At 49.3% G+C, this 13987-nt stretch overlaps 1 protein-coding gene across 1 annotated transcript in view; it reads left to right on the forward strand.

The window, feature by feature from the left end:
* Nucleotides 1-4460: 4460 nt before the first annotated feature.
* FBXO32 (F-box protein 32) overlaps nucleotides 4461-13987 on the forward strand; it is a 34166-nt gene continuing 24639 nt past the window's right edge. Inside the window, exons 1-4 of the mRNA XM_046002692.1 lie at nucleotides 4461-5027; nucleotides 10884-10996; nucleotides 11840-11889; nucleotides 13076-13168. Of these exons, the coding sequence (XP_045858648.1) occupies nucleotides 4912-5027; nucleotides 10884-10996; nucleotides 11840-11889; nucleotides 13076-13168 (372 nt within the window). The 5' untranslated portion in view covers nucleotides 4461-4911. The remainder of the gene's footprint in view (nucleotides 5028-10883; nucleotides 10997-11839; nucleotides 11890-13075; nucleotides 13169-13987) is intronic.

Here is a 13987-nt window from a genome sequence, read left to right on the forward strand (position 1 = left end):
TTTGCTCCAACTGGTCAGGGTGAGCCGACAGATTTGCTGGATCCCAACCCCTGCCCCACCCAAAAGCTGAAGTTATTTTTAACTTACAACTACTGCTGATAAGTATTTAAAAAAAAAAAAATACCCTTTCAGAAAGAAAAACTATGAACAAACAAAATACCAATGCATTTTAGTGAGAAATAGTCCGTCTCTCAGCCAAAACTATAAACAAATGTCATTTTGGGGTAGAAAAAAACAGAGTACTTTGTATTTATCACGTTTTCCATCATGTCTACAAACAAGTTCTCTAAACAGCCTTGTGGGACAGTGGGCAGGCTGAAATTATGTTGAGCTTACCTTTGGAAATGTAGTCTCCTGAACAGAATAAGGCCCATTTCCATAGGTCAAGTGCAGTCAGTAGTAATGTATAATAGGCAAGCTATCATTTCATTAGATAATTTACTCCAACATAAACCATTTTGCCCATATCTGGAAATTAGCCAAGTGAGCTATGCTCCATGCCCTCAAAACTTAAAATCTGGTGGGTAGACATGAATGTAAGCAAGTCAAAGTTGGAGGAATATTCATGATCATTGCCTAAAGGTAAGAATATTCATTATCATTGCTGCTGGCCCCTTGATAGGTACTTTTATATATATTATTTCAATAAAGCCTCCCAACACCCTTTGAGGTGGACACTATAGTTATTCCCATTTCACAAATGAGGAAACTGTGACACAGAGAGGTTAAGTAACTTGTCCGAGGTCACACAGCTATTTAAGTGGGGAACTATGATTTGAGCCCAACCTGGCGGCAGTTAGGGTTGGAAAGAGACCTGGATACCAGCTAGAGTTTCACCACATCCTGGCTGGCTGACCTTCGACAGGCTACCTAAATTTTCAGAGCCTCAGCTTCCTAGTCTACAAAATAGGGCTTAACAATACCCAGCTTATGGGCTTTTTTGTATGAAACAGGGTTACATTTGCAAAGTGCCTGACACAGGTCTCTAGCACGCTAGTATCTGCCATAAGGGGAACAAACATTTAAATACTCAAAACATTTTTTACCTAAGATGCTACCTTTTAACCTTCTATGTGTCTCACCAACTGGTAAGGAGAACTCAGCCTTGCAGAACTTCAGCCTCCCTCCCCTGCTGGGTCCCGAGGAGTCATAAGATGTCGACAGATGAAGACATGGGAATCACAGCGTCCCAGAGTAGTTCAACCACATTTTTGGGGTTATTTACTGGTTGCGAGTCACATAGCAAGAGCTGTCACAGGGACCATGTGACTAAAGCACTGAGACACAGCCCTACCCACAAGGAGATCGTCACGCCATAGTGGAGAAGCACACACTTTAAAAAAAATCAAATACCCAGCATATAATGTGGGCAGTCTGTTGCATGAAGCTGTTGGGAGAGGCAGGTGGTCAGTGTCCAGGCTAAGGGACTCCCCATCGCGGTGCTCACATGGTGTGTCCTGCTCCAACCATGAGGCCACGCAGGTCCTCCCCAGTCTGTGCCTTGTGAAATTCTTGGAGCATCCTTCTGCCTCTAGATCTTCCGTCCAAAGCGCTTTGCCTTTGGGGTTCTCAAGGTTCAGTCATGATAAGGCCTCCACTCACAGAGACTTTGCAAAGTCAGGCCAGGAGCTGATAGGAAGGTAGCTGTTCTACACATGGCCTAGCTCATTCTTTATCCTGAGGGGCTCAGCATGCCCAGGCTTCCCAGCAGAAACCATGCGTTTGAAGAAGGGTCAAGTCAGAATTTTTGTGGTGGGGGAAATCTACAGCAGTCACTGACACTTCAGAAGAAGGCTGGGTTAAGATAGGAGAGCCACAACTTTTTTTTTTTTTTTTTTTTGAGAAGAGGATAGAGCTGAGGGACTAGAGACAAACACTGAGGCTTCCTGAGATTAGTTCTTAGCCAAAGGGTGGGGCGGGGGGGGGGGGGGTGATGTCCTACTTATGCTTGAATTTTAAAAGTTAAAAAAACTTTGACAAATTTTCGGCCACTCAACTCTTTGTAGCTACTGGCTATGTAACAAAAGACCACAGCAATCTCAGTGGCATTAATAAACACTGATTTTTTTTTTTTCCTAAAGTAGCTGTGCGGCAACTGGGCTGTCAGCTCCGTGTGTCCTATCCTGGGACCAAGATTGGAGGGATGGCTACCCACGGTATATTCGTGCCATGGCATCTGCAGAGACACAAGAGGGCAAGACCAACCGGACAAGCACACACATATATCCTCTGCTCACAACACGGCCACCAGCACCCCACTGACCAAAGCAAGTCACGTGGTCAAGTCCAATGTCAAGAATCAGAGAAGTATAAGGGCGGCTGGGTGGCTCAGTAGGTTAAGTATCTGCCTTCAGCTCTCAGGTCATGATCCCAGCGTCCTGGGATGAAGCCCCGCATTGGGGGTGCCTGCTCAGCAGGGGGGGTCTGCTTCTTCCTCTCTGCTCCTTCCCCTGCTTGTGTGCTCTCTCAAATAAATAAATAATCTTAAAAAATCAGAGAAGTACAGATCGCTAGGAGGCCATGGGTCATGTGTGTAACGTTACATAAAGAGGAGTAAAGAGCTAATACCACCAAACCCATTTACAACACTCAATAAATAACCCTGAAATGGAAGCATTAGAGGCTCTCTCTTTCTCCTGAAGCTCAAGAAACTGAGCCTCCAGATTTTAAGTCATCCATTCAGGTCAGACAACAGTACGATGCTCTAGCAGAATTAGAATTCAAATCTCTCCTTCTGCGGTATCTAGAGTGATGTAGCTTGCCAACATGTAATTAACAGGCCTCGGTAATAATCACATCCCTTAATGATGCTCCCTTGCAAAAAACAGTTCTCTCCAACAAAAGCCAGACCCAACACTGTCCCATCTGTTAGCCTGATCACAGAGTTTATCATTTGTTTAGGACCTTCTGCAGTGTTTTTACAAGCTTTACTATCACCACACTAATAAATTATTTATGGTGGGAAACCTGAATCAGAAGACTCTGGCTACTTGAAAACAGACTTTAAAAAAACATCTCCTTCCCCCTCCAACATGCACCCTCCCAGGGCACGCACAATTACTTTGCCCTACTCTAAGCCTTAAAGATTGTACAGAGTCTGTGGAACAGAAGACGCTTGCAGATGGCTGCCGGGGAAGGAATATGGAGGAATTCTTGAGCATGCAATTTTAACTTGCAGCGACTGCTTTGTGCAATTTAATCGCTCGATAGATCAGACTGTGAAGCATCATAGCTAGAAGTCAGGAAGGGCAAGAAGCTATCTGCAGCCTCCCACGGCCTCCCATTCATCTACACACACAACAAATAGCGATGGAAGGTCTAGTTTTGGCCTGGCAAGGTGCTGGGCTGCCCGCTCGCTGAACAAGACCGACCAGCTCTCAAGGGGTTTACATTCTGCAGAGACGGATGGGGAGGGACGGATTGTTACTAACAAAAAGTAAAACTGAACAGGCTAACTTCAGACTGAAGCAGCTAACCTTGCCATCCTGGGGAAGTCACTGGCTTAACTCATCTCTGGGGCCCTCTGTGCCCTCATCTGGAAAACCGCGTAGCTCCCCCACGGGCCGCCTGCCCCAGTTTAAGACGATTAGGTTAAGGAGCTAGTCTGTGAGGGTCTGGGCACCTGCGCCGGGGCAGGGCTTGCTCGCCTCACTTCCTTTAGTCCCCGTCGGTCGGACGAAGGGGCTTTCTGCGTCCCTCTCTCTGAACGCTCACCGAAGCTAAGACAAAACTCCTGGCCTGGTCGTTCCCGGAGAGGCTTCAACAGCCCCGAGGTTGCCGCGCGGCGGGAAGGAGGGGAGGGTGCAGAGGTTTCTCCAAACAAAAGCGCAGCCCCGGCGCCTCTAACGTGCTCGGGACGGCGCGGTGCGCGGCCCGACGCCCGGGACGTGGGTGCTGCGTGCTCAGGGTGCCGAGAGTAGGGTGGGGGACTGTCCCCGCTCTCCACTCCCACCCCGCGGGCATCGGATGCCGCCTGGCCTCCCTGTCCTTCTCCTTGCTTTGCCACCCTCGGACCCGGGCTGGCAGCGGACCCGTTAACGGGTTTGGGGGCTGGATGGGGTGGGGGCTGCCTCCCCTCCCCGCCTGACCGGGGGGGGGGGCCGCTTCCGCCCCAGAGCTGGGTTGAGGCCAGGAGGCTGTCGTCCCCCTCCCCCAGCCCTGTGTCCGGCCGCGCCGTGCTGTCCCCCCCACCGCCACCCCACCCGGTTCCCTAAGGGCTGTTGTGATTGCGGGACTCGATGTGACGGCTCGGGGCTGGGGGGGCGTGCAAATCCCTCCTCCCCACCCCCGCCCAGGAGTGACCCAGACGCCGCGCCGGCCTCCTTCCTGCACCTCGCCAGCCCCGCAGCGGCGGGAGGACGGGGCGCGGCTTCCCGAGAGCCGGGCCGGGCTCTCCCCGCGGCGGCAGCTGCTGCGCCCTGGGGGCGGGGAGCGGGCGCTGGGGGCCTGGAGCCGAGCGGCGGCGGGAGCCCCGGCCTGGCAGCGCGGCTTCAAGTTTCCACCGGCGCGTGGTTGTGCAACCGCCAGAGGAGCGGGAGCCGCGGGCGCCTCGGAAAACAAGCCGAGCCCATAAACAAAGCCACGTGGGCTCGGGCGGGGGGCCGGGCCAGGAGCAGGCGGCTCTTCCGGCAACAAAGGGCCGGAGCCAGCGGCCCGGGATAAATACTGCGGCCGCGCCGGCCGCGCAGCACTCGGCCAGCCCCGCGCGCCCTGCGACCCTTCCCCAGCGCCGCGCCCTCTGCGAGCACAGGCCCCGACTCCGCAGCCCCGAGCCCTCCACGCCGCTTCCCCGCAGCTGCGCCCTCGCCGGCCCCGGCCTCCCGAGCACCCGCCTGGGGCGGCAGTTCCCCGAGGCCGTCCAGCCGGCGCGGTCCCTCAGTCCGTCGAGTCCGTCGCGTCGTCCCCGGTGCCATGCCATTCCTCGGGCAGGACTGGCGGTCCCCCGGGCAGAGCTGGGTGAAGACGGCCGACGGCTGGAAGCGCTTCCTGGATGAGAAGAGCGGCAGCTTCGTGAGCGACCTCAGCAGGTGAGCGGATCGGCCACCACCTTCCAGCCCGGCGAAACAGACCTGGGCTGATTTCGGGGGCGCGAGGCGGTGAATGGGGGTGGGGTGGGCAGGCGGGACTGGAACTGGGTGAGGAGAGAGCCCGGGGCCGGGAGGTGGGGTGGAGGGTGGAATGGGCGGGGGCGTGGGGGGGAGTCGACCCCTTTCTGCAGAGGTCGCCAGAGCACGAGATTCGGGGAATTTGGTTTCTCTTGCTGTTCAAGGTCAGCACCTCCGAGTGGGCACAACTCTACAGAACCCCGGTCCCTCTGAGAATCTGACGACAAACGCGGATCTTGTCCGCAAACGTTCAAATTTAAGCACACAACTTCAGGGGACCCCCGTCTTAAGGACACCAGTCGCGCAGGGCGCCTGTGCGGGGGCGCGGGCGAGTGGGCTGCGCACCTTTCACCGCTCGGGCGGCGGGTCTCGGAGTACCCAAGCGATGTGTGCACAAGTCGGGTGACGCGATGGGACCTGGGTCCAGCGCCTCCAGGCTCTTCCCACGCACAGGCGACCGCAGAGTGGGCAGGGAGGATGAGTAACCAGGAGGGGCGGCCAGATGGTCCCTGGGGCACCGGCGCTTGCGGGGCGGACTTGAGGAACCGGGGTAGAGACTTGCGGCTGCAGAGCTGCGGAGGAGGGAAGGGAGGCGAGACTGAAACCCACAAGACTTCTGCTTCTGAGAGAACGGAGCATTTGCACCTGTTTCCTCAGTGGCCCTTTCGGTCAGTTTCCTGGCGGAATAATTTCAAGTGACGGCTATCCACTGCAGAAAGCCCACCTGAGCTCTGTCCGTCTGGTGGGAAAGCCGAGTTCCCCTCGATTGCGTGCTCTGCTTGGTTAATAATAACGCAGGACTGCTGTCTAGTAAGTTAAATGGTCTGCAATCTGTCAGTCCCGGATATGAACAGTCAACTTCCAGGTCCCCGCCATTTGGCACAGGTGAGGAGGGCAATGAAAGTGGGTCCCCAAGGGACCAGTGCAGCCCAGCCATCCTTGGGTGCCTTTTCTCTCAGCGTTTGGTTGAAACGACTGGCACCACCACAGAGCTTAAACTGATTTTGGTGGAGAGTTCTGTAACTGGACGGGGTTCTCATTTACCGAGATTTACCAGTGATTTATTATTTTTTTTTTTTTCTGAGCCCCTGGCACTCAATTTTAAGAAAACTATCAAGAAAGTATGGTTATTTTGATAGCGGGACCTCCAGACTGCCGCCCCCCCCCCACAGCTGTCTGCGATTTGTAAAGTGTTAAAACTCCTTAGTCTTCAGTGAGAACAGAAAACCAGAAAGCATTTAATCCTGGGGGTCTTTCAGGAGAGATGAGAGCATGTCTAACTCTTACGTTAAAGACACTTTGAGGCAGTTCCTATGGAATTTGGGGAGCAAATAAGAAATCTTATTTATGGAAAATCAGATAATTTACTTAGAGCAAAATAAAAAGACCAATGACTGTCACTAGACTCTTCCCTCTTAGGGATGCAAGTCACCAATGGTGCCTAAATCATTCTCCCTAGACTAGAAGGTTCCTTCCTCCTCTTTATAAGGAATGATCTGATAGTTTGGTACTTTATTTCTGTACGGCAGTTCTCAGTCTTTGTCGCGCGGGGTGGGGGGGGCTCAGTGGTCTGCTGAATGGTGTCCCCGTGGCTCCCCTACTTGTAATTGTAGGTTGCAGACCCCTGGGCTCACTCAGCAGCAGATGATTCAAACTCCAGAGCCCCTGGTTCCTATAAATAGTCACACTTTATCTGCTCCAGGAGATAAGCTGCTATCAATCCCCTTAGAAGCAAATAGTGTGCCTCTCTCGCGGTAGTATGGGAGACCTGAAGTTGGTTTCAACTTACCCGAGTTTAACTGAGGCTGGGATCAGGTAGCTTCACACCCCTCTGTCCCCTTCCTGAGCCTCCTTTCTTTCCTCCCATTGCCTGCCCTCTGAGCCAGAACTGTGGCACTGCGGAAGTTATCACAAATGGTGATCAATACACAGGTCCCGACCCCCTGCGGCTCTTGGATGAGTCAGAGTTTAGGAATCATTTGGTAGCTCCTAGCAAAGCGGCCGGCTGTTTGTTTGTGGAGCACTTTTTTTTTTTTCCTTCACCAATTGTAAACAATCCCTTCCCTACTTAGCCTGAGAAGTCTGCCAACTTCTTAAAAGCAGTTGGCCTTCTGAGACCTAAGTTTGTAGCCTCAAATATCCCCACTGTTTTTAGGCTTGGTGATGTTTCTCTGTGATGTAAGGTTTGGGCTGAACGCCTGCCTACACAGGTGAAGTTGAATGCTTCTCCTGTTAGGAGAAGGCAGACCCTTTCAAAAGGGGGGAGGAACGGGTAATAAAACAGAACTACAGAGGCAGGGTACACTTCTCTAATTCCACGTACCATCCCGTGAGCTGCCTGAAGGAGAGTCAGGAACGAAGGGTGCCTTTGGTGTGTTCAGAACTGGGGATAGTGTCGACCACAGCGTGTCTGCACCACACATCTTCTCTGGATTCTGCTGGCCATCGTCTCTGTTCCAAGCCCCGTCCCTCTCCAACGGCAGAACAGTACTAAGTCCACGCCAGCTGGGAGCCCCTTCTCACCAACAACCCCCCTGCCTCCCCCATCCCCAAGATGAGTCATCTCAGCGATGTGAGAGCCTCAGGCCACACTTCTCCAAGTCTTCAGTTCTGCACTGAAAACTCCAGTATTGCTTTCCAGGATAGCTAAGGCTGAACCAGGAAACAGGAAGTTTACCTTGGTACCCTGGATGAGTAGTGCAGGAGATAAAAATAATAGTTCAGATTTTTATGAGGGCTTACTGTGTGCCGGCAAGCCACTGGTCTGTGAGCTTCGTAGGCTGTTTGTTTTACCAGAACAATCTGGCTGCTAACCAAGGGAGTTTGACTCTTTGGGTATGTAGGGGAGCAAATGAGCATAGAAATCTCACTGGCCTTACTCTACAACTAAGCCCTTTGGGGCAGGCGCAGCTTTCTTAGATGGCCTGTTAATGCAAACAAAATGAGAAATAGCCCTCTTTGTTCCCTTTCCTCCCTTTTTATCTCACTCTGCCCAAATGGTCTTAATTTTGAAATCTTTCGACCTTTTCTAAAGTTGTCTTTCAGTATCTTGGTCATGTGCCTGTTGACAGTATAAGGCTGGGACAGGTCTTTTTTTCTTATTCTAGGCCCGTGTCTATAAAAATAAGATTAGTAAAAACCGACCACAAAATAGCAACTTTGGTGGCTATTATTGAATTTAATGAAGAAAGTAGACTCTTTAAATAGTTTTGCTTTAAAAAAAAAAAAGTAAACGTCATGGTTCCTAAATGGTGGTGGCTTTTCTTATTAAAATTTTCAGTTGTAATTTTCCATTGGCTTTGCATTTCCTTGAAATGGATGAAATTGAACTCCCAAATAGCCTCTAACGGAATAAATTATTGCTTGACAGAAAACCTATAAGCAGGCAACACAAATGAATCTCCTAGCCATTCCTTCCAGGCCCTACCTCTGGAGTCCAAAACCTAAAAACCAAGAGAAAAGTGCAGGCCTTGTCTTTGGTTGAAGTTTATCTACATTCAGCAGTGGGAGAGCATCCTCAATGATGTCAAATTCTTCTTAAACTTAACTTTGAAAATGAGTCACTTGGGCTTAAAGCAGATTATTGTCATTTCAGTAAGGAAGGCAGGTGCTCAAATTCCTTTGAGTAATGTTCTCAATTAGAAGAGAGTAAGATAAACTATAAATTTTTACAATTTCTGGAGAATGGCCACCGTCTACGGTCCAGGCTCCGAAAACTTTCTGCTAAATCTCAAATGCGTGATTAAGAGAATAAGACTGATTTATTTTATGGTTCTCTACAGGTGGAATTTAGGCTCTCAGTTTTTGTTCAGAGTGCAGAAGTATGTTTTCTTTAAAAATAAGCCTTCATGTGGCCTTTTTACACACAAAAGGCTCTCCCTTTGCTTTCTAAAGCTGTTTTCAGCTTTGGTATATCCTGGACCAATCAAGTGACCTTCCCTCTGTTTCCCTTCTCCTCAACTTTGATAGAAATTTCTTGTTGGCTTCAATGACTCACTGTGAAACCTAAAAATATCCTCTTTCGCCCGAATGAAAATGAAGAAGGCTATAGCTCTTAGGAAACCCAGTAAATGGTATTAAACATGACCTTTATAGGGCAGATTAACAAATGATTATTCAGCTCATGTCATGATCTCAGGGTCCTGGGATTGAGCCCCTCAGAGGGCTCTCTGCTCAGGAGGGAGTCTTCTTCCCTCTCTCTCTCTCTCTGCCTGCCTCTCTGCTTACTTGTGATCTCTCTCTCTGTGTCAAATAAATAAATCTTTTTTAAAAAAATTATTATCCATCAAGCTCCTCCCCATGGACCCAGAATATTGTTGGTGATGTCACATGTAAGCATTTATATAGCAAGATACAGAAGTGCTACCTGAGAGTCGATTTCAGCAACAGGATACTGGAAATTCTTTTAAACCCTCTTTTCTCTTTTACTATTTACATAACGTCCGTGGAATGGAGAAGTGCAGGTGGGCCTCCTTTTACCCAATAGCCGTATGTCAGAAGATCTAAAGCAAATCCCCTTTTAAATTCAGCAGAGGGACTCAGAAAATTAAAGGACTCTGATATTGGTGATAGAAGAAAAAGGCCCTAATTTATGTTTTATCAGTGGGCATTAGAAATCCTGCCTCTCGCATCCATACCCATGGGGTTTGGAAGAGCTACTCACTATTCCTCAGTATTTCTCTGGCATCCCTTCTGCAGAAACTCTTCAGAGACTCATTGCAAAGTTACATGGTTGTACTAGCCTAGAACTCAGCCTACTGACGGAAATATGCACCTGACCCCAGATGAACCTGTGCATCCTTCAGGGACCTGTGATGGGGGCAGTTCTGTCTTTTTTTTTTTTTTTAATATTTTATTTATTTGACAGAGAGAAATCACAACTAGGCAGAGAGGCAGGCAGAGAGAGAGGAGGAAGCAGGCTCCCCGCGGAGCAAAGAGCCCCATGTGGGGCTCGATCCCAGGACCCTGGGATCATGACCTGAGCCGAAGGCAGAGGCTTTAACCCACTGAGCCACCCAGGCGCCCCCAGTTCTGTCTTTTTAGCCCTTAGAAACTTATGAGCTGTGAATTCAGCTGGTTTCACTTAGGACCCAAGGTCTTCACCCCACAGCATGATGCCTAGTGTTAGTCACAGAATTACATGAAACCTAAACAATTAGCACTGGACACAAAACATCGCCTAGAAATGGAGGGCGTCAGTCCGATTTTGGCAAATGTGATCATGTTTCAGAGGCATGACAGAAGCATGCTCCTTAAAAGCCGCTTGGGCACACTTTCAATGGGTGGATTGTATGGTATGCGAATTATATCTCCATAAAGCTGTTTTTTTAGAAAGCCGCTTAGGGTGGGTGCTTTTGCAAAATGAAGGCATTGTGGACTACAGTGATACCAGTAATCCTCCCTCTCCCTCCGCCCCCCTCCCCCGCCCCCCCCGCCCCCCCCCCCCCCCCTGCAGTCATCATTTTTGCTTAAAGTAATATTGTAGGGCCCGGCATTGCCCTTGGTTAAAGGGTACAGGGCTGTGTGTCCGACACAATGGCAGGCACTGTTGGAAATTCAAAAGACGTAGAAGCCCCCATCCCTGCCTTCCACAGAGATGTGAGACTATTGCACCCCCAAAGAGGGAGGTCTGTGCCTGCACAGAGTTCTTTTCATGGGGGGTTATTGTTTTGTTTGAGAAGATGTATGTTTGTGTTTTACAGCCCAGTGAGTTATTTATAGAAACGGCTCTTACTAGAGGATCGCTATCACAGCTCATCCCTCTTCTGTCATTCCTAGTTACTGCAGCAAGGAAGTCTACAACAAGGAGAACCTTTTCAACAGCCTGAACTATGATGTTGCAGCCAAGAAGAGAAAGAAGGACATGCTGAATAGCAAAACCAAAACTCAGTGTAAGCCATTTGTTTTGAACTTGGAAAAAGGCTGTTTGAAGATCGCTAGGTTGGGTTCTTTGGGGGGAGAAAGAAAATCAGACCCCAAATGTGAGACGTCTGCTTTAATGTTGACGGTGACATTGACAGAGGTCACTGGGATCTCTGCAGTCAGAAAGCTGGCTGTGCATGTTACAAGCAAGGCTGTGTTCCTTATAGACTTGTTTATAAGTCAGTGGGTCATTGTGTTTTTCTCCTGCTGGCCACTTACATCTGACGTAGTTAATTTAGTTACCGTACAGGGATAGGGCCAGCTGAATCCGTTCCAGCATGTGCTTTTATTTGACACTGAGCTTTGAGGCTTTGGATATATATGTTTCTCCCTCTTTCCTTGCATAAATCCCATTATGTTTCAAAATGCCGTACATAAGAGTGTAAAGTTCTATTAATAAGCAGGAATTACCTGGACAACATGATTTCCTCATGTTATCTGCTTTATTTCCACTTTTTATGGCCTTGCCTAAGCTGTAGGCTTGGCATTTAAAACAAACTTGTCTTTGGATATTTGATTTTTTTTCCCGCCGATTTAGAGCTTTGGTCCTCTAAGTCCAATGATCCTAGATGTGGAGTGCTTCAGACCAAGTGGGCTGTAACACCAGTACAGGTCTGCTGCGGAAATCAGGCATTTACATCTCTTAGATTGTCCGTAGGGTCTGTCTTTTTTGTCAAAATGTTTGACACAGTGGATATGTAAAAAAGAAACAGGTTTAAAACTTGGGGCACGCTGCAGATTTTAAAGCTGAGGGGGATTGTTTTTAATTTTTAAAAAATTTTTTTAAATTTACTTATTTTTTGCCTCTGTAGATTTCCACCAAGAAAAATGGATCTATGTTCACAAAGGAAGTACTAAAGAGGTGAGCATCCATCCACTTGTTAAAGAATATGCTTAGCTTTTGGCCTCTCCCAACAGGGTAGAGAGGGGAAACTGGGCAAGAATATTTACTTCAGATTGTGGCTGTTATCCTGGGTGCTGGTGATGATGGCTAGCAGCCCGCCGCCTAGCCGACCATCAGAGTTTAGGGCTACAGAGAGAGTGAGAAGCAAAAGTCGCTAAGTAGACTCCCCAATCATTCGGTGAGATTATGTGAAATGCTTTATAAAGATTAATATACCCATCTCAAATGTATTGTCATAAAGCCCTGGCCCTTCCCCTAGAACAGGGCCTCTCTTTTGTTCTGAGATCTCTTCGGACTCCAGCTTTGTTAAGGTTTAGCCCTGGAAGGGCTCATTGCCAAACACAGCAGAAGTTTTTAACGAAACTGTGCAGGGGACAAGACACAGTAATAAGTACATTCATGTGACACTTTCTAAAACCCTCTTATGTATATTTTCTCTCTGCACGGGCATCTGCTGCAATACCTAGGATACAACACAGTCTGGTAGAATGATAGAATCTCTCTCAGTGTCAGGGACCTTGGTGAAATGTACATCCCTGCCTGTTTGAGGCCCTGCTGGGGACGGGGGAGCCAGGGACCTACCCACGACCTCCCAGATACTTGGAGCAGAGCTGGGACAGAGTCAGGGCTCTCCGCTCCCAGTTCCTTGTACATTTACAGGTAAAAGAGCAAAACTTCTTTTTGCTTCCTCATGAAGCCTTAAAAATGCTTCTGATGATCACAATGAGAAAAGCACTAAAGATCCGAGGCAGGGTAGCAGGCAGAGCTGACCCTGGGAAGTGTAGTTCCCCTGCCAGGGGATGTTACAGTGACCCGCTAGCATCATGTCCCCCATCATACATCCAACTCCCGACCTTCCCTTGATAAGCAACTACTGGTGATCTCCCCATTCAAGTTTGTGCCAGGGCTCAAATGGTACAAATCTTGAACAGGGGTGTTGAACTCATGAGTCCCTGGCTAAAGCAGCTGCTGGCTATACCCCGCATCGTTGTGGCTTGCAGGGGGTTCCCAGAAAGAGCTGCTCGTGGCACAGGAAAGCCACAGGTGGCCATAGATTACCTAAGACCAGCATCCAGCCTGTCAGTAGAGTCCGGGGGGGACTGTTCTGGAGAATGACCTCTGCACCCCCTGTTTTCACGTCCAGCGCCATGGATATTGCACTCTGGGGGAAGCTTTCAACAGGCTGGACTTCTCGACGGCCATTCTGGATTCCAGAAGGTTTAACTACGTCGTACGGGTAAGTCTCTGAAGGTCACGAGTCTCAGCTGAATTGTCTTTTCAGGTTGTCTTGAGGTCATTATCTGCCCTACCCCCCACCCCTGCCCCAGCAAAATAGCTTCTTAGGACCCTGGGAATTTTGAGGAAAGCAGAAAACAAATGTGTCCACTCCCTTCTCTCCAGATATACTTCAAGTCCTTATGTGGATCCAGTTAGGGCATTCCTGAGATTGGCTGTGACAGACGGCAGTGGCCATAATGCTCATGTGAGCCACTCCCAGCCCCCACGGATAAATGGGGACACACTGTGGGCAGCAACATGAGCCAGAGCAAATCCAATAGAGAGCAACACCATGGCTTGTTTTAAAAACGTTCCTTCCTCGGGTTGTTCTCACTGTCCTCCTCCTTGTCCTGCCTGAGCGGACTCTAGGTGACCCGAAGGCAGTCGTGATTTAGGCTACAAACCCAGATGAGTTCAGAGCACCCCAGTGCTTCCTACCCATGACTCCCTTCCACCCCATGGGATGACATATTCAGTCTCGTGTTCACCAAAGCTTGAAACTACCTGTTTGGGTCACTTGCTTTCCATCTGAAACCGTATGTTTGGGGCGTGGCGGGGAGGGGGGTGGTTAATGAGCTTTAGCAAAATATTCATGATGAATAGAGTAAAGCAAATGAGTCTAGCCGTGCCCCTCAAGTCTGTGATTCTTTTTAACTGGTTTATTGTTGTTGCTTCCCCCATTCTTTGGTCTCTTGTGCGTTTCTGTCCGTGGTTCAACCAGGGAGGTCGCAGCTAAGACGTTTTAGGCTCAGAAGCAGGAGGGAATTTACTCACAAGT

The sequence above is a fragment of the Meles meles genome, chromosome 1 (genome assembly GCF_922984935.1).
Source record: "Meles meles chromosome 1, mMelMel3.1 paternal haplotype, whole genome shotgun sequence".
NCBI classification, from domain to species: Eukaryota; Metazoa; Chordata; class Mammalia; order Carnivora; family Mustelidae; genus Meles; species Meles meles.